General features: G+C 39.0%; 1 protein-coding gene across 6 annotated transcripts in view; it reads left to right on the top strand.

The window, feature by feature from the left end:
* The window catches only part of HECTD4 (HECT domain E3 ubiquitin protein ligase 4), a 188624-nt gene that overhangs the window by 85721 nt on the left and 79599 nt on the right, over positions 1-23304 (top strand). For 3 of the 6 annotated variants that reach the window (XM_010599884.3, XM_023539326.2, XM_023539328.2), the window contains exons 10-27: positions 621-734; positions 1473-1613; positions 2544-2776; positions 3154-3299; positions 5632-5702; positions 6589-6694; positions 7271-7391; positions 8056-8184; positions 10123-10247; positions 11861-12014; positions 12545-12645; positions 15023-15221; positions 17389-17535; positions 18617-18721; positions 19656-19819; positions 20398-20631; positions 21791-21983; positions 22406-22510. In XM_010599884.3, the coding sequence (XP_010598186.2) occupies positions 621-734; positions 1473-1613; positions 2544-2776; positions 3154-3299; positions 5632-5702; positions 6589-6694; positions 7271-7391; positions 8056-8184; positions 10123-10247; positions 11861-12014; positions 12545-12645; positions 15023-15221; positions 17389-17535; positions 18617-18721; positions 19656-19819; positions 20398-20631; positions 21791-21983; positions 22406-22510 (2588 nt within the window). The remainder of the gene's footprint in view (positions 1-620; positions 735-1472; positions 1614-2543; positions 2777-3153; positions 3300-5631; positions 5703-6588; positions 6695-7270; positions 7392-8055; positions 8185-10122; positions 10248-11860; positions 12015-12544; positions 12646-15022; positions 15222-17388; positions 17536-18616; positions 18722-19655; positions 19820-20397; positions 20632-21790; positions 21984-22405; positions 22511-23304) is intronic. The other 3 variants (XM_010599885.3, XM_023539324.2, XM_023539325.2) reach the window with 3 other exon arrangements.

Raw genomic sequence — 23304 nt, 5'->3', positions numbered from 1 at the left:
TGGTATTAATAATTGTAATCCTGGGTTGGAGAGGGATGCTGGTGAGGAGTGAGCTTCTTGGATCAGGTGGACACGTGAGACTATGTTGGCATGTCCTGCCTGGAGGGTAGATGAGAGGGTAGAGGGGGTTAGAAACTGGCGAAATGGACATGAAAAGAGAGAGTGGAGAGAGAGAGAGAGGGCTGTCTCATTAGGGGGAGAGTAATTGGGAGTATGCAGCAGGTGTATATAAATTTTTGTGTGAGAGACTGACTTGATTTGTAAACTTTCACTTAAAGCACAATAAAAATTATATTAAAAAAAAATTTGTAATCCCTCTTGCAGTTACCCTTTTGATAACCTATACTGAAAAAGCCTTCATGCAAAAACTGCCATTTTTAAGACACATTAAAAAATATATGGCTCACTGTTAAATTTAGGAAGGTATTCTGGTGATGCTTTTCTTTTTATGGTCCTCTGTATATATACCCTCATTGTTACCCCCAACAGACCACAAAAATGAAGGGATGACTTTTTTTTTCTTAATGAAAATCTTGTTAAGAGCTTAGAGTTTGAACTTTGAAGAGTAGAACGACCATCTTCTTAAGGCTTGTTAAACAACTTAGTGTTTGTTTCCGAAGTCCTAGCCTCTAGCTTGGTGTATAATATTTCCGACGGGCAGTTCACAAGTCGTGCGGATCTCATTGATGCTGCCGGAAGCTCCCTGGGACGTGGTGCTCTTGTACCAGGATTGGGTAAGAAACAAATGCTTGCATTTCCTTGGAAAATTCAGCATTTTAGCTATTTCTCTTGAAAAATTTTGCCAATTTCCCTTGGCTTTGTATTTCCTTAAAAGGAAAAAAAATTTAATACTCCTGTTCAGTTTTTGAGGATCAGTATAAAAAATTGCCACGTGTGAAATTCCTCTGTATAAACTGCTTTTGAAGAAATTGTCCATCGTGTTGTGTGATGATGCCTATAATATATTCTTCTCAAAGCATGTGCCATAAAAAAGTTTATTTCCCATGAGGAATTGGTATGCTTCTTATTGTTAGACAATGAGTGGTACGTAATATGTTGGGTTTTTTCTTTGCCCTAGTTGCTAAGAAGCTCATATCTACATTTTGGACTCAGTTACTAAAACTTTTATTGTGTGTTAATGTTAACCGGTCCTGTTGTGCCTGCGTTTTTGATGTAAGCCATTGAAATTCTTTTTGGAAGTAACAGATATAAATCAGTTGGTAAGAACTAATAATTCCATGGGATTTATTCAGTTCTTACATAGTAGTTAAGGAAAGTTAGAAACTGAATCCTGGCTTCTTGCTGCTGAGTCCCAGCCTAGTGCTTTGCCAGGTAAATACACGGGAGTAGGGATGTAGACTGTTGGCATTGGGGGAGGTCCTCGCCCTTCCCTTCTGTAGCAGTGCTTGTGAGAAATATGTCTGCAGGCCGATGGTGACATGACAGCTGAGTAAAGTATGCTCTTTTTGCAGGTGCCTGTTACGATACAGTGAACAACATGTTGTGGACATGCTCGAATGACTATATCGATCAGTGGTGTAATCCTGGGAATCAAGCCTTCCATTATGTCTGCCAGAGACTGGGAGTCAGCCACATCATCACTGAGCCCAAAGGTGAGCTGAACCCACAGCCTTGGAGGAAGACATGTTCCCCCCGCAATCTGAGAGAGTACAGCGGCAGTTGTAAGTGGGAACATAGACCAAGTAACAAAATGAGTCAGTAGCCTTCCCTTTTTGAGTTTAGAAAGCCAAAAATCTTTTGTTATCTGTAACCCTGAAAGATTGGTTTATGATTAAGTAAATAAGTATGTAAATAAACAGAACTTTGAAATGGTCTATAGACTTTTTTTTTTTTTAAAAGAAGATTGACATGTTCCTGCTAAAATTTTCAGAACTTTTTTTTTTTTTGCAAAAATTGATTCTTCTTTTGTACTTGGAATGGGATTATATACAGTTAAAATGTCTTACATTGATAATGGTTTATTTACACACAAGCTTCAAATTATATAGAATTACCACTGAGGACCTTTATTTTTAAATATTGGTATAGGGTCACTATGAGTCGGAATCGACTCGATGGCAACAAGTTTGGTTTTTTGTTTGGTATTATTAGGATTCTTAATATTAGGTTAATTGTACCATAAAATCTAATGGCCTTACAAAAATATATGGGTCAAAGAAGAAACCCCAAGGTAAATTAGAAAATATTTTGGAGTGAATGAAAACAAAAGAACAGCATATCAAAATTTATAGGAGGGAACAAAGCAGGGCTAAAAATCATGTCTAAGTTCGTAAGACTGTTGTAAGGTGATGCATGTAAAGCACTTGGCCCATTGCCCAGCATAGACAAAGTGGTAGCTCATTATGGTCTAGAAATATTTCCCAAGTGATTTCACCCCAGCACTCCGTGGCAGGTAGTGGAAGAGATTGGAGCCAAGTCCCTCTCTCCTAGTGCGTGTGCACCTTTTGTAAGTCACAGGTCTGTTCCTTGAGGACCACCTGTAGAGCTGTCTTTCCTCACTGAGTTTCCTTTTCATCTTCTAGAAGAGGCTATAACCACGAGTGAGGTTATAAACCAGTTATTGCACCATGTTGGTGCGATGTGCATACACCAACTCAATCTTCTTGCTACCAACCCCAACCTTCCAATCACAAGTGTCTTGGGCAAGCAGCATCCGATTGAAGCGCACCATCTTAGCAGTATCTGTGACATCATGGAAAAGGCCATGGTTAATGGAGATACCTGTATTATACGCTGCATTCTTGTGGTCTTTCAGGTAAATACACTGTTTTGAGATAAATAAGAGGGGAAAAAAAAAAAACCTCAAACCTTGGCTTTACCCAGCTAATTTCTACCAGAAAGAAAATATAATAACATTCCTGTTTGGTATCTTATCACATTCAAATCCTGTAATTAGAATTATCATCATATTCATTGCATTGCAGTTAATGGAGTATTGCTATATGTAGCTCATTACAATTAATATATGTAAAATATTTACTGTAATTATACCATTACACAATGGACAAGATTATACTTAAAAATCCACTGGGGTATTTATTCAAAAGAATATCTACCATTTCTTTCTTCATCAGGCTAATTTTATCCCCAGTAGAATTAGCATTTTTTGATCTCACGCTTATGTTTCTGTAGGTGGTATTTAAATTTTTCTTCAGCCCACAAACTGAAAGGAATCGAGACATCATTCGACGGTCAGGATTGCTTCTTTGGCAGTTGTTGATGGCACCAAAAGATCAAATTTGCCCTGAAATTCAGAAGGAAGTCTGCCTTGCCATCAGGTAAACAGCAGATGATTTTCGTTGTGCCCTCTGCAAAATGCTTTGTAATCTTCCCTGCAAGCCAGTAGCAGAGATGTCTTTTACCCTTCTGGCTGTCAGGACCTCATGCACAGAGGATAATTTAATTGGAAAAAGGTTTGTGGCCCCACCCTCAGGACCCAAACCACCTGTGGTCTCCACATTCCTCATCTCACCAAAAGTCTGCCCTCTTTTGGATCTCTTAAAAGACAAAACACCAAAAAACCTTTAAGTGGATATTTTGATTGTTGACAAGCAGATGCTCTTCTTATTTGAGAGAGAATGAGAGTGGGATTATATACTGTTAAAATGTTAAAATGGTGTGGCGGTTAAGAATGCAGGCTTTGGGGCTGGAGAGGGATGCTGGTGAGGAGTGAGCTTCTTGGATCAGGTGAACACTTGAGACTATGTTGGCATCTCCTGCCTGGAGGGGAGATGGGAGGGTAGAGAGGGTCGGAAGCTGACAAAATGGACCCGAAAAGAGAGAGTGGAGGGAGGGAGCGGGCTGTCTCATCAGGGGGAGAGCAATTGGGAGTGTGTAGCAAGGTGTATATGGGTTTTTGTGTGAGAGACTGACTTGATTTGTAAACTTTCACTTAAAGCACAATAAAAATTAAAAAAAAAAAAAAGAATGCAGGCTTTGGCAACAAGCAGGCTTAGGTTCTAGGCCTTGTTCTGCCCCTTACTGGCTGTGACCTTAGCTTGAGGCTTCTGTTTTCTCAGCTGTAAAATGAGCATAAAAATAGCACCTACATTACAGGTTTTAGTAAGATAAGGCCAGACGCAAGGTAAGTACTCAACAGTGTTAGTCTTTATTATTTTTCTTAGTCTGCTTAAAACTTCGTTAGACAAGAGGGCAGAATTTATGGACCATTTTTTATTTATTATCATTTAATCTCTCTCTCTTTTTTTTTTTTTTTTTTGGAGTGCAGTGAACGTTTATCCTTAATGTAACCAAGTGTAAATCTGTGGCTCAGAGAGCACTGAGTGCTTGGTCTGAAAGAGCCATATGAGAGAGGTGAGCATAGAAGCAGGGGACTTTTTTTCCCTTCCATAATTGATTATGCTTTGGTTCTCTTTCTATTGAGAACATTGAGGCAATGTTAAAATCTAGTGCCATGGGGAAACTTCGGGGGGTGATGGAAATGTTCACCGTCTTAATTGTGGTGATGGTTTTATGGGTGAGCACATAAGTCAAAAAAGCAAAGATGTCACCTTGAAGACAAAGGTGTGCCTGACCCAAGCCATGGTATTTTCAATCGCCTCATATGCTGGACAATGAATAAGGAAGACTGAAGAAGAATTGACACCTTTGAATTATGGTGTGGGTGAAGAATGTTGAATATACCATGGACTTCCAGAAGAATGAACACATCTGTCTTGGAAGATGTACAGCCAGAATGCTCTTTAGAGGCAAGGATGGCGAGACTACGTCTTACATACTTTGGACTTGTTATCAGGAGGGACTAGTCCCTGGAGAAGGACATCATGCTTTGTAAAGTAGAGGATCAGCGAAAAAGAGGAAGACCTTCAGTGAGATGGATTGACACAGCGGCTGCAACAATGGGCTCAAGCATATCAACAATTGTGACGATGGTGCCGGACCGAGCAGTGTTTTGCATTCTGTTGTACACAGGGTAGCTATGAGTCAGAACTGACTCGACGGCACCTAACAATGATGACAACACATATGTCCAAACTTTTCAAATTGTATACTTTAAATATGTACAGTTTATTGTATGTCAATTAAACTTCAGTACAAAAGAAAAAGGAAAAAATTCTCGTGCCATTTGCAATTGGTATTCTTCCTGTCCTTTTGACAGTCCTTTGGAAGTTTAAATGAACTTACTTCCTTCTCCTTGGACTCTAAGGCCGTTTCTGAAGCTGTGTCTTGTGGCATCACACTATTGCCTAAAAGTAATTCATGTTCTTTTCCAAAGAAATGGAAAAGCTGAGAATTAGAAATTCTCCTTTTCAAATTACTTTTTGGCACAGTCTGCGTGTATAGCTGGCTTGACTATGCTCACCTTCTATAGCTCGCTCGTTCCCTTAAACTGGTTCTACCTCTAGCTGCAGATAGCTTATCATTTTGGCAATTCACAGATTGGAGGAGACGAATGGAGTTTATCTGGAAAGTGATTGATGATATCACAAGCTTGAATTTAGGTTCAAGTGCTTTTTAGTCATACAACTTACCCTAGAGTTTTCTATAATCAAACTGACATCTTTAATAAAAATAGAAATTTTAAATATTTAGAGTTTGGATTTTCTAGAACATTTGTTTAAGAACTTTTTTACTTTTCTGTCATTTCAGCTCTGGTTTAAATATCTTGTACCCAGGTGAAACGGAAATCAATAACTTACTTAAGCTTGTCTTAACAGAAGGTGAGAATTGTCCTTTCACTATCCTTGAACAACTGTCCTATTTTTGTCCCTGGGTGGTGCAGACGGTTGAGCTCTTGACTGCTAGCTGAAAGGTTGTCTGTTCAGACCCACTCAGGGGCACCTCAGAAGTAAGGCTTGGGAACCTGCTCCCGAAAAGTCACAGCCTTGAAAATCCTATGGTGCAGGTCTACTGTGCACTCAGGGGGTCACCATGAATCGGAATCAACCTGACAGCAACTAACAACAACAATAAGGAAACAACTGGATATTAAGATAATAGATACTTCTTTTCTTCATATCTATTAATCAGTATTATTTTAAAAATGTATCTTTATGTTGCCAACACCTCAGCCATATTGAAAGCAGAAACCATGTCGTATATATCTTCAGGCTTTGTAAACCTCTTCCTACTGCTTAGCATAATGTACCTGACTGTAAATATTTAATGAAGGTTTAATGTGATTAATGATAATACTATCTTGGTTATTTCTAAGCCAGGTTTTTTTTTTTTTTTTAAACACATTAGAACCCAACTGTTTAAGTTAGAATAAAAAACAATAACAACAGAACAAAACGAAAAACGTAACGCTAAAGCCATTCTGCATTTAAAAAAAAAATTAAAAGCAACGTTAATTAAGGAACTAGAGATCACACTTCATGACCCATCAGGAAGGTGGTAACCCTTAAATCAATAGGTACTGCTTTAAAAAGTCGGACTTCTTGTGATGTCGATTTTGTTGCTGTTGTTTGTACAGGTACTTGTACCTGGTCCCCCTAGATTGTCAGAAAATGTTGACATTCTACTTGTTTAAAAACTTTTTTTTAATAGCATCAGTTTCCTAAACGCAATCACCAGGGTAGTTTACGGCACTTTGTTCTGTGTTAGGAGAGAGAAACAGTGGCCTCTCCCAGCTGCGCGATGTGATCCTAACCAATCTAGCAGAACAGCTCCAGAACAACAGATTTGGCAGTGACGAGGATGACCATTACAGGTGACACAGTTATGTTATGCACTGCTAGCCTTTTCTCCTGTTCTTTTAAGTCATCGATTTACACGTAAATGTGTTTGATCCAATTTAGTCTCCTATCATATCTAGTATGATGACTAGCATGTTAAAGCCTAAGCCATGGATTGATTGAAAGATAATAAATCCCACAGTTGCCCTAAGAAATGATAACAGAACATTTCAATTTTATCAATAAAGTAATTTGGGGAGAAATAATGGATGGGACTTATTTAAGAAATCTTGGAGGAGGTTTCCATCCAAATTGCTGGAATGTGAGAATGGATGAGTGTGTGTTAGAGCTGATGAGGGGGAGGGGGGTGTTAGTTTTCTGTGTTATTTATAAAATACTTTGACTAGGTGGTTGAGTGCCATTTTGTTTCCATACATTTGACTTAGATATTGCACCTAGTTGTTAGCGTCATTACTGAGTAAGAGGGTTTGCTTGCAGTACCAGTTAATTTCGTATCTTCTATTTGTCCTTTCGTACCAGTTGTATACAGTTTATCCTCTTGCTAATAAACCATGCATATTTTATTGTTACATTTTTCCCACATTTTAAAGACTAAATGATGAACTTTTACACTACATTCTGAAGATCGTTGTTCGAGAATCCTGTATCTTAATCACCAAGTGCCAGACTGTCTCTAAAGATGATTTTCAAAAGCTCCTCTCAACTGTGCCTGTAAGTAAAAATGTATTTAATGAGAAAAATTAGATCAGGCTTCCCTCTTTCTGCTTGACTGTATTGAGGTGTGTGTGTCGACACGCACACTCACATACACGCTCTACAGGATAGACATCAAATAATTTATGAGAGTCAGTGGTAGAAATGAAGCACTAGGCAAGTCCCCTTGAGCACCGCTAAAAACCGTTTCCTCCTTCTAAATTTTCTTTATACAGTAAAGTGTTTGACTCAGTTTGCGTGTTTCCATTTTCATTTATTCAGTGAGGATTTTTTTCCCCACCGATTTTTAATTTAGCACTGTTTTCTAAGCCATCAGTAGTTTACAGAAACTAATAGGAGCTAGAAGATTTTTTTTAAAGGGTTTGGGTAGCGTCTTCCTTAAGGGAGAAGCATGTGAGGGGAAGCAGAAATACTAAGAGGCAAGTAAGTATTTGGAGTGATTAGTGAGAATTATGTAGCAAAAGGGTGAAGGTTACGGTAAATGTATCAAGTTATCTGTTGAGAGCCACGTGGAAATAAGTCACCTGAGAAACTAACTTGGTCTGTTTTCTGCATTTTCTCTTTTTGTTTCCCTTGTTGAGATCTTTTAAAAACATGAGGATTACATGATCCTCCTTTCCGTAGAGTCTCGATCATTTAAATGCCCTTATTTGTGTTAAAGGCTGCATCCTCCTGCCTGCGCTATCTGATGGCAGTTCAGAACCACCTTCTCAGTAACACTATTTTGATTAAACCTGATGAGAGCGATGACAGTGACAACTCCTTGCAGGGAGAGACATTGAAGGTACAGGTAAACACCAAGCTTTATTTGAAAGATGCTTTCTACCCAGCGTGTAAAACATAGCTTACATGGCTAAATTTGTGTGCATTATGATGTCAGATTTCACCATGTGGCTTATACTTTTGTGAAAGGAAATATTAGGTCACCCATTTCATAGGTTTTTATGTTATTACACAGTTGTTACCACATTTGTGACACTCTCATAACGTGTCATCCTTGTGTGCCAGTCTTTTTGTGCCTGCGTTTATTTTCATCTTCTTTTAAGACCTATAAAATAAGGCACTTACAGGTGATCTTACACACACCTGAAAGTTTTGTATATACATAACATGTATATATATATTTATATATATGTGTGTGTGTGTGTATATATATATATTTACCGTGGAGCATAACATTTTAAAAAACTTTTGATGTTTTGGATGTTCTTTTGTATTCTCTTGTTCAAGTAACTTTAACAAGGTGACAATTGTCTCACAGTCTCTACATTAACGATTTAAATTCTCGATTTACAGTTCATTTCATTTGCTATAATTATTTTTAAATAAGCTTCTGTGTAAACTCAATAATTTGTTCCCACATGGCAATTTATAGCAGTCCAAAGATTTTTTTAGAGCAGTGGTGGTTATAATTTTGACAGATGCTTCAGGCTGCTGTTTGCATTATTCTTCAGAATTTCATCTTTGTGGGAGAGCTAGAGAAATCAATAAGAATTTTATTCCCCCTTAAAATGTTGACTTAAACGTACTGAGAGGAAAAAAAAAAAAAACAAGGAAGCCGTAGTTAAAGGTAAAAGCTGTCATAGTTTGCCCTTTTCTTACTCTTTCCTGCATAAATACAATATTTATGAGTTTACTTCATTATATAATCAATTTTCTTAAATAGGCAGAAATGCATGAATTCATAGTTTAAATTGCTGAGTCTATTTATTTAACTTCTCTTGCCTTAGTTTCCTAATCAGTAAAAAGGGACATTAACACCTACCTTGTAGGATTGCTGTGAGGATTAGAGACAAGGTGTGTCAAATATCTGACACTATGCTGATGCATGGGATGCAGGCCATAGATGATAGCTGGTATTATTGGTATGGCTTATACCACGATTCAGCTTGTCTAGGAAGCTCAGAATTCCTTTTGTGGTAATGATAAAAAAATATCTCAATAATACAAAACACGAAACAAAACAGACAATTCCAACAACAACAAAAAAATTTATTTTATTTGAAAGGGCTAAATTTAATAAGTTCCTTATTAAACCATAGAAAGAAAGGGAAAAATTCTTAGTAAAGGCAGGCGGAATAGGTTTGGTTGCCTCATGCTTCTGGGAAAAATTAAAAACATAGATTTCACCTACAGGGTTAATTTGACTGTATTTTTTTAGTAGAAACTAGTTGTAAACTAAACATTTCTATGATCTTATTTTCTTAACACATTATTTGGTATTTGTACTCCCATGAATTCTCTAATAGTTAGTTTTAATGTTTAACAGCCTGTAATGGGTTTAAGACATGAAAAGGTCACTTGTACTGTTTCAGAATGTTGTGTTTTTGTCTCATTTTATTCACCGCCTATACATGCGCCTTTTACTGTTCTGTTTTTCTCTTTAGCTATCCTCATACCACCCAAGGCAATCTCCCACCTGGACAGTTTCTGGGCTGGCCACCAGGAGCTCTCTTGTGCTGGAGGGGAAGGGAGAAATGCATCTTTCTCCTAGGGACTCGGTGTGCTCCCTGTGAAATACTGCGTATTTCTGTCAGCACTCCTGACCTTAGCCTCCCAAATCAAATTGCCACTTGCCATCCTAGTGGAATTTACTGCTTTGGGCTTATTCTGGCCACCTCACCATTTAATTTGGAAATGCATCATTAAGTACATCACCTCATGTTGTCATTGTGAGTGCATACTCATCACAAAGCTTAAAAATAACGTTACGATATTTTCTGCCTAGGAGCTGAAGGTCAGTATTTTGGCTCTTGCCACCCAAATTCTGACTGGGTGTGATGAAGTGCTGGAAATGCTACAGCAGGTCACAACTGCCCTCATCAATAGCGACATAGTGGACCGCGAGCAGAGGTGAGGGAGTAGATGCCAGCTATGACCTGCTGCTTCAGGAAGAAGAATTTGCTTACAAACACGAAATCTTTTAGAACATGACTTCAAATGTTTGTTTGGTATAGAGTGATTTTTGTGAGAATAGGTTGAAATGGCAAGTGTTACAATGCCAAATGCAGTTGAACTCCTTAATGACGCTTTTAGGTCGGGCTGAGAGCCATGATCTAGGGCTAGCAAGGTTGTGGAGGACAGCCTTGTCTCTGACATTGGAATTTCTACCATCATTATTCCCAAATGGGCCTTTCCTTAAAGTGTCTAGCTCAGCACCACGTGCACTTTATTTTCTCACGGTAAATACTTCAGGGAGGGAGAAGGGACTTGGTGACACAGATAATCAGTTGCTTCATAGAAGATGACACTGACGTGATAACCTTGTGATTCTACTATAATTTTACCTCTGCAGATACAGGAGTGACCAATATATATAGAGGGTAAACTTCTTCACAGTAATCAAGCTGGTTCTTAGCCCTCCCTATTAAAATTTTGGCTATGGTTTGTTTTTAGGGATGAGGTACATTCTGTGTTTTTTGATGATTTTAATGTTAGTGCTGCCAATCTAAAGCCATCCTGCAGTATGATTTTTGCCTCAGTAACCTTGTCTGTCCCTGTGTCCCTGTTTCTTGCCCACTCACAGAGAATAGGTACAGGTTGGGACGGTTAACAGTATAATTCAAACGGGTGTTGCGTTGGGTGTATTAAGACATGTAGGGGGCAGGGAAGGTAGATTAATGCAAGTAGAACAACTAGAACAGAAATATTAAGGATGTTGACACAATGTGGAAAATGTAACCAATGTCACTGAACATTATGGATAGAAATTGTTAAATAGCAACCTAATTTGCTATATAAATATTCACCAAAAACTCAATAAAATATTTTTTAAAAAGGCATGTAGTGTCCACTGTGGCACTTCGTGCAGATCTGTCGTGGGGAGGAGGTGCAGTCCAATGCAAGAGCCACGGAGATGTGAGGTCTTCTCTGTTCCAACAGCAATAGCCTTAGCAGTCTCAGAGAACTACCATAACCCTTATGTTGCCCTGGGAGACCCTCAGACCTGAATCCTTCTAGCAGAGGCTGGAGATATTAAAAGTGTAGTTTTAAAGAAAAATTTAAAGACTGCCTGCCTCACATCAAACTTGATTTCTGTGAGCCAGACGTGGGTTCACTGCTCCAGGCAGATGCAGCAATATTATAGCCATTCATGTCCTACCTCAGAGTCTCAGTGCAGTTGCGTGACCAGCAGCCCCAGAGCCCAGGGACTTTGCAGTTCCCAGCTAGAGTAGCTGTTTACATATTAGAACTCGTTTATAAAGTGCTTTGAAGGTGCTAGGAAATGCACTGAGTAAACTTTTGCCAGAGTCACAGGTGAAATCCATTAACAAGTGTCTGATCTCCCCTTTTCCCTCAGTGGTAGAAGGTAGGAAATTTGGGGACTGAATTGCTGTTACTGTAAGTGCTTAGCTAATTCAAGGAGATGCTGTTTAAGAGAATTTATCAGGGAAAGATGACTTTGTTGCTTCTTCACGTGATTGGGAGTTGCTTAGTCTGTGTGTTTTCTTGAATTTTTTTGGTAGGTTAAAAGGCTTGGAGCAAGTTACTAAGGCTACTATGCTGGGCCACCTTCTTCCAGTGTTACTGACCTCCCTGATGCATCCAAACTTGCAGACTCTGACCATGGCCGATGCCCTGATGCCTCAGCTAGTGCAGCTGGTGCTCTATACCAGTCAGGTATGGGCCTCAGGGGCTGAAGGGAGCTGCTTTTTGGCCAACCCATTCACGTCACCACTGTGTGCTTTCACTGAAGGCAGAACAAGCATAACCATATCTTTCAGAAACCAAGGGAACTAATGATTGAATGAAGAGACATATCGTGTCATAAAAATCAACTAGAATATTAAGGGAGAACATTTTCTTTGTTTGTTTGACTAAATTGCATATGACAATCTTTTAGCCAGGTTTCATTATCCATCTCTTAGCTGTCAAAATGCTAATATACGGTGTGCCATTGAAACCTCAAGATCACATATCGTCTCCCGAGTCCTTGCCAGCTATTGGTAACTAATAGAAATGATGTATTCCAGTCCAGCATCAAGTAACATTATGTCAAATGGTCTGAGTGGCAAAGCACTTCTTAATGAAGGAGGGCAGACTAGAATTGTAAAAAGACTATTTAAGTGAGAATTCCAAGGTTGGCTGTAGTACCATCCAGATAATTAACGATGAGCACTTTAAGACCTGACGATGGTTTTGTGTTTCAGACGGCTTTGCTGCTTAAAACCCAGTCTCCAGTTTTTGCCGAGGTGGGCTGTTCCCCATGTGGCGCATCCGACCAGAAGGGCAGGCTGCTCCCCGATGAGAGGTGATGGATGCTGCTTCCTTGCGGAACCCCTTCCTCATTCCCGTTTAGTGAAAGCCTAGCACTCCTTCTACGACCAGGATTTCTAGCAAGGATTAGCTAACTGGGAAAAGAAAGAGATAATTGGAGAATTGCTTTATAGATGTATGGAAACAGGTCAGAAGAAGTTTCCCCACAGATCCAAGAGCTTAGTTCAAAACTGGCCAGAAACTCTCATACACTAGTAAAGTGGTGGGATGTAAAATATTGCAACTTTGGGAAACAGTTTGGCGTTTTTTCAAAAAGTTAACGTACACCTACTATGTGATCCGGCTGTTCTATTTCTAGGTGTTTACGGAAGACTGTACGTGAATGTTTGTAACAGCATTCGTTATAGTAGCCCAAACTGGAAACAACCCAAATATCCATCGATAAGCAAATGGAAAAACTGTTGTGGTATATCCGTACAAGGGAACCCTACCTAGCAGTGAAAAGGAATAAACTGTTTATTGATACGTCCAACAACATGGATGAATCTGAAAATACTTGTCCTGGGTCAAAGAAGCCAGAATCAATCACCAAAAAGTAAAAACACCCCAAGTGTCCATTAGCAGATGGATGAACAAAACCTATATATCCATACATGGAATATTATTCAGCCATAAAGAGAAATGAAGTCATGATATATCTCTGACATGATGAACCTTGAAAAAGTTATGCTGAGTGAAATAGTCAGATTCAAAAGGACAAATACTGTATGATTCTACATATATGAAATATCTAGGACAGGAAATCCATAGAAACCAGAATTTATCATTATTACCAGCGGGGAGGGGAGGGAGAAATAGGAAGTTACAGCTTATGGGGCACTGGGTTTCTGTTTAGGGTGATAAAAGTTTTTTTTTTTTGGGAAATAGGTGGTGGTGATGGTTGCACAGCATAGTGAATGTGATTGATGGCGCTGAATTGTGCACTAAAGACGGATTGAAACAGCAAATTTCTTGTGATATATATATTTTACTACAATTAAAAAAAAAAAAGCCCCACCGAAAAAAAAAGTGCATACTATATAATCCCATTTATATAAAACCCTAGAAAATGCAAACTAGTCTCTAGTGATAACAAGTAGATCAGTGATTATTTGGGGGAGAAATACAGGAATTTCAAATAGGTAGGAGGAAATTTCGCAGATGTATGCATGTGCCAAAACTTACCGAGTTGCTTTAAATGTGTGTAATTTATGGATATTATCTCATTAAAGTGATCTTAAAAAAATTAACCATGAAGGAAGGACGTCCTGGGCAGTGGCATCACTAGGGTTGGTGTCACCTAGTGCTATAACACGGAGTTCCCCCTACGGGGTCGGGGGACCATCTAGGGTGCACCACTGATCCTGGGTTTCTCTAGAACAGAGCTACCCAGCTCTGTGCTTTTGTCCGATACCGTCAGCTGTAGCCACATGTTGTTATTGAGCACGGGTGTTGGGTTAGTGTGGCTAGTGCTACTGAGGGCCTGACATTTTACTTTTTAGTTGAAAAGGAGGAACTGAATTTTTAATTCTATTTAGTTTAAGTGGCCACAATGGAACAACCAGAATGAGGATGTTCATATATGGTGAAGAATGTAACCAGTGTCACTGAAAAACTTGTGTAGAAATTGTTGAATGGGAAGCTAAACTGCTGTGCCCACCTTCACTGAAAACACAATAAAATATTATTTTAAAAAAGTTTTTTAAGCGACCACGTGTGACTAGCAGCTGCCATATGGGACAATGCAGTTGTAGAGCCTTTTCAATGAAAGGATATGCGGAATCGAAAGAGAATAACAGAGAAGTTTAGGTTTAAAAAAAAAAAGAAAAAAAATTTTTTTTTTTTTAACCATGGGCTCTGTGAAGTCCTTCAGAGTTCAAATATAGTATGTTAAGAGAGGACCCTTGAAAACATTTTTCTTTAGTAAAAATTACAGTGACAAATTTTGCCATTGTGTCTGCTCATGGAGGCTTCAACAGCTGACTTGTAGATACCAATGGAAGGGACTTTGACAAGACCGTAAACCTGTGTGGTTTGGAAAGGGATCAGCCATGACAGTCCTTTACGGTATCTTTTTCCGGACTAATTCTAAATGAGAATTGGCAGATCCTTTCCTGGATATCAGTTGAGCTTCTCCCTTGAAAAAATGTCAGACAGCCAAAAGAAAAAAAATAAAACACCTTAAATATAGGGATTTTAAAAATGTTTTTGATCACCACAGATATCAGGCGTTTAGAAACCACGATAGTTTTACACGGCATGCTGCAGAAAATTAATGAGCAATTTCCTAACCTTTTGTATTTTAGCACGTGTACATTTTGTTTTTCCCTACCTTGATGCTAAGCTGGATCACTATCTGTCTCTGGTTTTAGAATGCTAGAAGAGAAAGAAGAGCCAGGCTTTCTCACCGGCTTAAAGATTCCTGCCCCATGGGCGGCTGGGAAGACTGTGGAAACAGTGCACCCCGTCAGAGACAACTATAAGTTTAAGGAAACCGTCCACATCCCCGGAGCTCGCTGCCTGTATCTTAGATTTGATAGCAGATGTTCTTCACAATACGACTATGACAAAGTAAGCAAGAACTGCCTCATTCTTGTTTCCACCTCTAGGAAGCTAATTTCTTAGATGCTTCTTATTTTAATTTGCTGCTGGTCGCCATTCTTGACTGATTTCCGTCTGCAGCTATCTCTGAGGAGAACTGCCCTAGGACAATACCTTGAAGGGTAGTGATTGAGGGAGGTGAACAGCCACCACCTCTGCGGTCTAAGAATGGTGTTTTAATGACACTTTGAAAGTATACTTTTGTAAGCTTTCAAAAAGCATAGCTCCTAATCGAAGGAAAATTTCCTTTGTATTCTGCTTACATCCTGCCTTTCCTCTGTGCTTGGCACTCCTGTAGGAGTGTGTTGTCCATTTATATAGAAGTGTCTTACTGCCCAATTCTTAAGACTTCTCACGTATTTTCTGAGAGAAGGTGGCCATTTAGAAGGGTATCAGATGTGCTAGGATCTGGTTTATATTTCTTTCAGTTATTTGCTCTTGTTTGCTATTACCTCTGGGCCCACATAGATTTTGAGAAAGAATAGTTTCCAATCTGGCGGCTTAACAATCATAAATAAAAGGAAATGTTATAGGGCTGATGTATTTTTCTTTTCCCTAATTGTTGTTGATTTTCTTTGACTTCTAATCATGTTGGACTTAGGAAGAAAGGCTAAAGAAATTGGAATAGGTAACATGTGAAAGAAGAACTGGAGGATTATATAATGGCTTTGGACATATGAAGGATTGTTTTATGTAGATTTTTAGCTATCTGTTACATCTCTCCTCTGTGAACTATGTAAGGGCAAATGGTCTTAGATCCCTTCAGGGGAGATTTTTAGGTTAAAAATTAAGGACTTCTTGACTGTACACACTATGAGATGGCGAAACTCACTGGGGAAGGTATAACATCCTCTTCCCCATAATAGTTTAGGCTAGGGAAGATTCTTAGACATCTGGAGGGGTTTAAGACTTGCCCCCAAAACTTGCTTGGGTGGGGGCAAGAGAATACAGAAGATGGCCTCTGGGCCTTTCAGACCACCTATCTCCTGTCATCAGTCTACCCCATTTCATGTCTCCTAGCATCGTGTTTACCCCCATTTCCTAGATCCCTAGAGATGATTATTTAAAGTGGAAATGGAAGAGGCTGCCATTTTAGTTGGTGTCATTTTGTTTCTCTTTTAAAGACAGTAATTTGCATCTTCTGATGTACGCTAACCTCCACCTGCAGTAGACATTAGTGTTAAGTGATGAAGCACAAAGAGGCTTACTGCATGGATAAAATAACATTTACTTTTCCAGCGGCCCCTGGCTGGTGTCAGCAAAAGGTCCAAAAGGGTAAGAAATCACAAAATGAGAAGCATCCAGAACTAAAAATTTGACTTTTAGTCCCAAGCTTAGCTCTCACCCAGTCAGAAGAAGTCAGAGTGCACATTAGAAGACAGGATTTCGTATTGGCAGAAGCCAGAGCTTTCTCTTTCTTCTGGAAGTATCTGAATGCCAGGTGGCCTGAGAATGTTCCTCCTGCATATTAGAAAGTTGATTGATTGCTTATAAATGAACAGCCCTCATGGAAGAAAAGTATCACTACATGAAAACCGGCCCAAGCAACAGCAGACCCCTTCCTGACCCAAAGTTGTGTCAATTTCTTTTGATGCCATTAAGCAACATTCTAAGACTATATGGCTTATTTTCAATTTGTTGCATTTAAAATTTTTTTCATTTATTAATTTTTTTGGTGCTTTTATTTTGTTGTTGTTAGATATCTTTTCATCTGTATTTGCTCACTTTATTAATTTTGGAAAGGACTTCTGGGGGTAAACTGTGCCTGCTATTAATGTTATATGTCATTAATTAGGAGTAAAATAGCTATTTCAAAAAAAAAAAAGATATGTATGACAGCTGAGTATAACTATTTTAAAGTGAGATCCCCAAGTCAATTCAATTGTGAAAATATAAAAAAAAACTAAAATATATGTTAAAATGTTTTTATTTTAATCATTATTACCCTTTGGCTGCCCTATAAGTGCCAATGGCTGATTGCATCCAAACTGGTATCAGTAGTATCTAAAAAAAACAAAAAAAAGGAAATATTAGTTATAATGATACCAATGCCTGGTTATGAATGTTTTTTGTTTTTTAACAAATATTTCTTGCAGCCTTTTTATTTGTAGATGTTGTTTTTGTTTTTCTTTTACAGTCTAACAGTATATTTTCTGTTTTGAAGTTGGTGATATACGCGGGGCCTAACACAAACAGTAGGAAGGTTGCTGAATATGGAGGCAATGCACTGGGATATGGCAGCCGTAGTGTCTTAGGAACTGGCTGGCCGAAAGACTTGGTGAAGGTATGGTGTCCAGTCATAATCACTTCCTAGAAAGGAAAACTGAGCTCTTAAATTCATCACAGGCCCAAGTATTAGCTACAATTTCAGAACACATTTGCCAGGGAGTCTTCTGTTGAAGTGGGACTGCCTTGTCAGGCCTGTAAGCTCACCATTTGTATTCAGGATGATCCTCCTTTCACTTGTAGGGCATCAGACCCTTGTCTTTTCTAGAACTTGTATTTGTTCCATGAACTGAGGTTGTCATAGCATTTTCTTCCCAGTCTATTAAAAGGACTGCTAGTTCTTTCAGCTTACTTCTTCTCTACACTACCTTATGATTAGTAGCCTGGAATCAGAGCCATTATAGTTTAAAAGTGTTGAATTAGTTTCAAAGTAATTTGGGCCTTTGGAGCAAAGATAATGATCTGTTGTCAGACTGATGAGATTCGAGCAATGCTTCATAATATGGGCTCTTGAGCTACTCCGTATTGGCCTAGAAAATGAATGTGAACTGAAGCGCCCACTAAAACCTGACAACTTTTCCAGAGTCTGTTCTCTGGACCTTTATTTTACACACATTCTGTACCCTCTTTTAACTCAGTCATAGGCAAGTTACCTAAAGGGATCAGGACCAGCACAACACTTTTAATCGTGCCCTGGTTTACTGCATTTTGTTTCTCACTCATGGTATTGGTGATACAACACAGCAAAGTCTCCCAGCACTTGGTCAGTGCTCTTCAAGAGTACTGGCCATTTGCCTGTGTTATTGACACCAGTGAGATGATGAAGAGGACAGAGGGAGGCAGAAAGAATAGAACTCTGAGGGATTTATTGGAAACTATACTCAAGATATGGTCCTGCTATGGGGCAGTTGTGGCTCATTTCACAGATGCCTAGTGCCAAAGGCTCCCTGGTCAGGGGTGACACCTAAAAGGCTGGTGTCTGAATGAGAGGGGATGGAATTTGAATTTACACAGTGGATGAGAAAAGGAGTGAAATGTTGCTGTGGTCCTCTTGAAAGTGAGTCTCTGAAATTCATTGCTCTCATAAAAATTGTCTAATTTTTAAAGTGCATTTCTCCCCCCTCCCCTTAAATTTTAAGGTGGAAGGAGATACAGTTACCTTCTCCTTTGAAATGAGAAGTGGCCGTGAACACAACACTCCTGATAAAGCCATGTGGGGCTTTGCTTGCACAGTTCGCGCTCAGGTACTTGCATCTAGCAACTGCTGTGGGCAAAATGTACTTTCTCCTATGTGTCTCGGTTACATACATTATACTTGTCTTGAAAACAGAGCAAAATATGAGCTGCTCTTTCATTCATCTCTTCCATTTGGCAGTAGTCAACCATTCTTTTCTTTTTATGAATAAGCACTAGCTGCAGCCTAAAACCAATTCAGCAGTACAGAAATTATCCATTGATGGGGCTCTGTCTTCAAAACCTGGATAGCTGACCTGGCTCCAACAACTTCCATGGGGCAAAGAAGACTTGCACACTTAACAGAAATAAGCACTTGGATCCTGGGTTTTAAGAGTAGTAGGAGTTCTATTAACCCCTCTAATGGCCTAATTTTGAAAACTTATTTTTAGACAAGAGGTTGCTTAAGTTTAACCAAGCTAAGAATCAGTGCAGTGGAATTATCTGCTAGAATGTGAGCTCCATTAGGGCAGGGACCTCTGTTTTGTTCTTGATGTATCTCAGGCACCTAGAACAATGTCTGGTACACATTAGGCACTCAATAAATATTTATTGAATGATTTCATTGCAGTCATTGACAACATCATGGTTCAAGCACAAGACAGAGGTGACAAAATGAAATAGTGATTTATTCCTGGATAGGCACATCAGAGAGGAAGTTACCCAAAGAATCTGCGCTTCTTGCATATGCTTTTTGCCGTTTCTAACATGGAGTCTTATTGGCTCTTCTCCACCCAGAGTTTTGTTGAGACTTTACACTGTGGTCATTCCAGTGCCACCATCTGCTCGTGATGTTGGGTGCCGTACATATGTGCCATAGCAGTGGCACTCCCTGCTGCTCTGTGAAGCCCTGTGGTTGGGGATAGTTCCGTGTGGGGCAGCACAGGTGGACGCGCTCCGCCAGTGCAGAATGACCAGTGTGCTTTACCCCTGTATGCATTGTAGGAATCTTCGGAGGATGTCTCAGGAGGCTTGCCCTTTCTGGTAGACCTGGCTCTAGGCCTGTCTGTATTAGCGTGTTCCATGTTAAGAATCCTATACAATGGACCAGAAATTACCAAAGAAGAAGAAGCCTGTCAGGAGTTACTGCGGTCCAAACTTTTACAAAGGTAACAAAAAGGCTCAAATAGATCTAGTTTTGCTCAATAAGGAAAAAGGACTTTAACTGTGGGAAAGTACTTTCAGGACATTTCCCAGCTGATTGTACTACTACTGGCTGACAATCTCGTAGGAGTCATTGTGTCTAAGAAGATGAAAATTACACCAAAGTGCCTTCTGGTCCTTACTTTAGTAAATTTGAAATTGCAAACTTGGACTGCATAAGTTTTTCCCCAGCCCAAATATTGTATGATTAGATTAAAGGACCTGCAAAGGATGGATAGAGGTGTGATAAAGCAAATATAACAAAATGTTTCTTATGGAATCTAGGTGGCAGTATATAGGTGTCGGCCATGTCATTCAACTATTCTGTATCTTTAAAAGTCTTTGTAATAAAACTTTGAGAAGAAGTAGTCTCCCAAAGATGTGCTTTCATACACTGTACATTTTTCTTTAACCTCTGGAGAAGGTTTGATGAATAATTTAGCACATAATCTCTTCATGTTTTTGTTAAATCTGAAAATGTGAAACAGCTCCCCCGTAAGCTTGCTAAAAGTGAAGTGTGACAGCCTCTTTTGTGTTTGTCCAGGTGCCAGTGGCAAGTGGAGGCCAATGGAGTGATCTCCCCTGCCCTTACGCCCAGCCCCTCGCCACTGCCTCTGACCATAGAGGAAGACAGAGAATTCACCTACCCTTCTGACGTCCTCGTCCCTCCTGTGGGAAACTATTTTGACCTGCCCCGGATCAGGCTGCCTCCAGGAATCATGATAAAGCTCAGGGAAATTTCTGGGCGTGCTAGACCTCAATTTAGACCAAGTATAAAGTATGTTGCTATATAGCATTTTCTTTTTTCACATGAGAACGGTTTTAAACAATTGAAGAGGGCGTATTTCTTCACGTGGTCTACTGAATAAACCTTTAATTTTATGTTTTCTTAGTGAATGCTAACTGAGTTCTCTGGCAAGCCCAGTTGGTGGTATGCTAGGTCAGTGGTTCTCAAAGTGTGGTCTTCCATCCAGCAGCATCAGCATCACTTGGGAACATGTTAGAAATGCAGACCTTGGGCCCCATTCCACACCTGCTGAATTAGAAGCTGTTGGGATGCCATCCAGTAATCTGTGTTTTAACAAGTTTCCCATGTGATTCTGATACACACTAACGTTTGACTGATTCTGGGTTTTTCTCGGGTGGTTTGATCTTCTACTAGTAGTTGGCTTAGAGACATTTCTTTATATTTGACGCCTAGAGGGATGGTGAGAGGTTTTTAATCTAGAACATGAAGTCCTAAAGTTACGAATGCCTTTGTGGTATTCCTGCTTAAAGTTTTCTTTAATTCCTTTACTTCTGTTCTGCCTTCTGAAGCAAGAGTGGCCATCTGAGAGAGAAAAATTTAGAGAACGGATGAAATTTAAAAGGAAAGAATAGAGAAATGCCATTACTTTCAGCCAACATCCATATGCACTAAATACCACACACCATAAACCTACAAACTCATTGCTGTTGAGTCGATTTTGACTCACAGTGACCCTGTAGGACAGAGTAGAACTATCCCATAGGGTTTCCAAGGAGCAGCTGGTGGATTCGAATTGCTGATCTTTTGGTTAGCGGATGAATGCTTAACAGCTGTGCCACCAGGCCTCCACTACACACCATAATACCATGTCAAATTAGTTGGTAGATAAATAGTGCCGAAGGTCTTTTTTTAGCCTTAGACCTATTCTAGCTCTAATATGACTCTAGCTGAAAATAGACACATCATGGAAATGAAGCCTCTTTAATTTTCAATTATCAGCTAATTTACTAAATTATTGCCAACTTGATGTGAAAGCCATCATTATGTTCTTACTCTGTTGTAATGAAGATGGTGTGATGAATATATTTAGCGTATTTAAATCAATACCTCCTTTCTTAAATCTCTAAACTATGGTATTGGTGGGTTGTGGGCATGTCAGACATCTGACTAATTTCCATTGTAATCGCAGGGAAGTGATTCAGCCAGACGTGATGGAGGAAATGGTAGTATCATGTGTTATTAAGCACTTGAACTTGGTTGATGCATTGCAGTCCCTAATAAATTTCCAGTATCAAGAAGAACATGCCGAGGAATATGATTTATTATGTAAAATTATGGGAGAGACCTTTAAGAAACTCAATGCCATGGAGAGACAGCTACAGGTAAATAAAACCTAACAAACTTAGCTTTCTATTATTAGAAATAATTTCTATAATTAGAAACAATTTCTATAATTAGAAATAATTTCTATAATTAGAAATAATTTCTTTTCTGGAAATTTAAAGAAGCTTAAAATGTGGTTTGAATTTTTTTTTTTTTAGTTACTAGTACAACTAGAGCAGAGCCCCAGTGGCACAGTGGTTAAGAGCTTGGGTGCTAACCAAAAAGGTTGTCAGTTTGAATCCACCACTTGCTCCTTGGAAACCCTATGGGGCAGTTCTGCTCTGTCCTGTAGGGTCGCTTTGAGTTGGAATCAACTCAACAGCAATGGGTTTTATTACAACTAGAATCCCGGAATTCATAGATGACATTCCTCCCTGCCTCCCCCCATGTATTTACACATTGTTTTATTTTAATGTATCAGAGTGTTGCAGAATTGGAACAGAAGTGGCAAAGTGAGGTTGATGATGCCATCCAGGGGAAACTGGAGAACAACATGCCTTTCTTTTATGATTACCATTTTAATGAGGTAAGCAAATTGTATGATTTATCGTGGAGGCATTGCTATTTATAGAGTCAAGGTGTATACCACATGTGTGTAGCGATAAAATAATGTCACAGCCTAAAATGTTGCGTACCCTAAAACAGACTTACTCTCTAGAAGGGGTTAAATGAAAATTGAGTAGATCAACATGTCAGTAATACAAAAAATAAATTACTCATTAAGTTGATTTTTATCAGATTAATAGTTTTGTAAAGAATCAAAAGCCAGAGACTGGACGTAAGTACTGGCAGTACATATATCTGACAAAGGACTTGTATGAATAAAGAATTCTAACCAAAAAATAGACAACCCCCCCAAAAAAAAAATTGCCAAAAGATTTGAACACTTAACTAAAGAAGATAAACAGATGGCAAATAAGCACATAAAATATGTTCCACATCATTAATCGTCAGAGAAATGCAAATTAAATTCACAGCGATACACCGTGGCGTACCCACTAGAATGCCTAAAATGAAAAAGATTGACAATACTAAGTGTTGGCAAGCATGTGAAGCATCATGCGGTTAGGAATGTGAATTGGTACAAACACTAAAAATCAGTTTAGAAGTTTCTTATGAAGTTAATCATGTATTTTCCATACAACCCAGTAATTGAACTACTATGTATTTACTCAAGTGAAATAAAACATGTCTCCACCCAGACACACACACACACCCCCCCACACCCACAAAATCAAAATAAGTCATTATCAGATTTTGTTTTCAAGCCTTAGAAAATAAACAAAAAAGACAAAAATCCCCAGAAAGTAGCCAATACCA

Source organism: Loxodonta africana, chromosome 19, assembly GCF_030014295.1.
Source record: "Loxodonta africana isolate mLoxAfr1 chromosome 19, mLoxAfr1.hap2, whole genome shotgun sequence".
In the NCBI taxonomy this organism is placed as follows: Eukaryota; Metazoa; Chordata; class Mammalia; order Proboscidea; family Elephantidae; genus Loxodonta; species Loxodonta africana.
The sequence above is the reverse complement of the archived record's forward strand: the minus strand, read 5'-3'. Positions and strand labels throughout refer to the sequence as shown.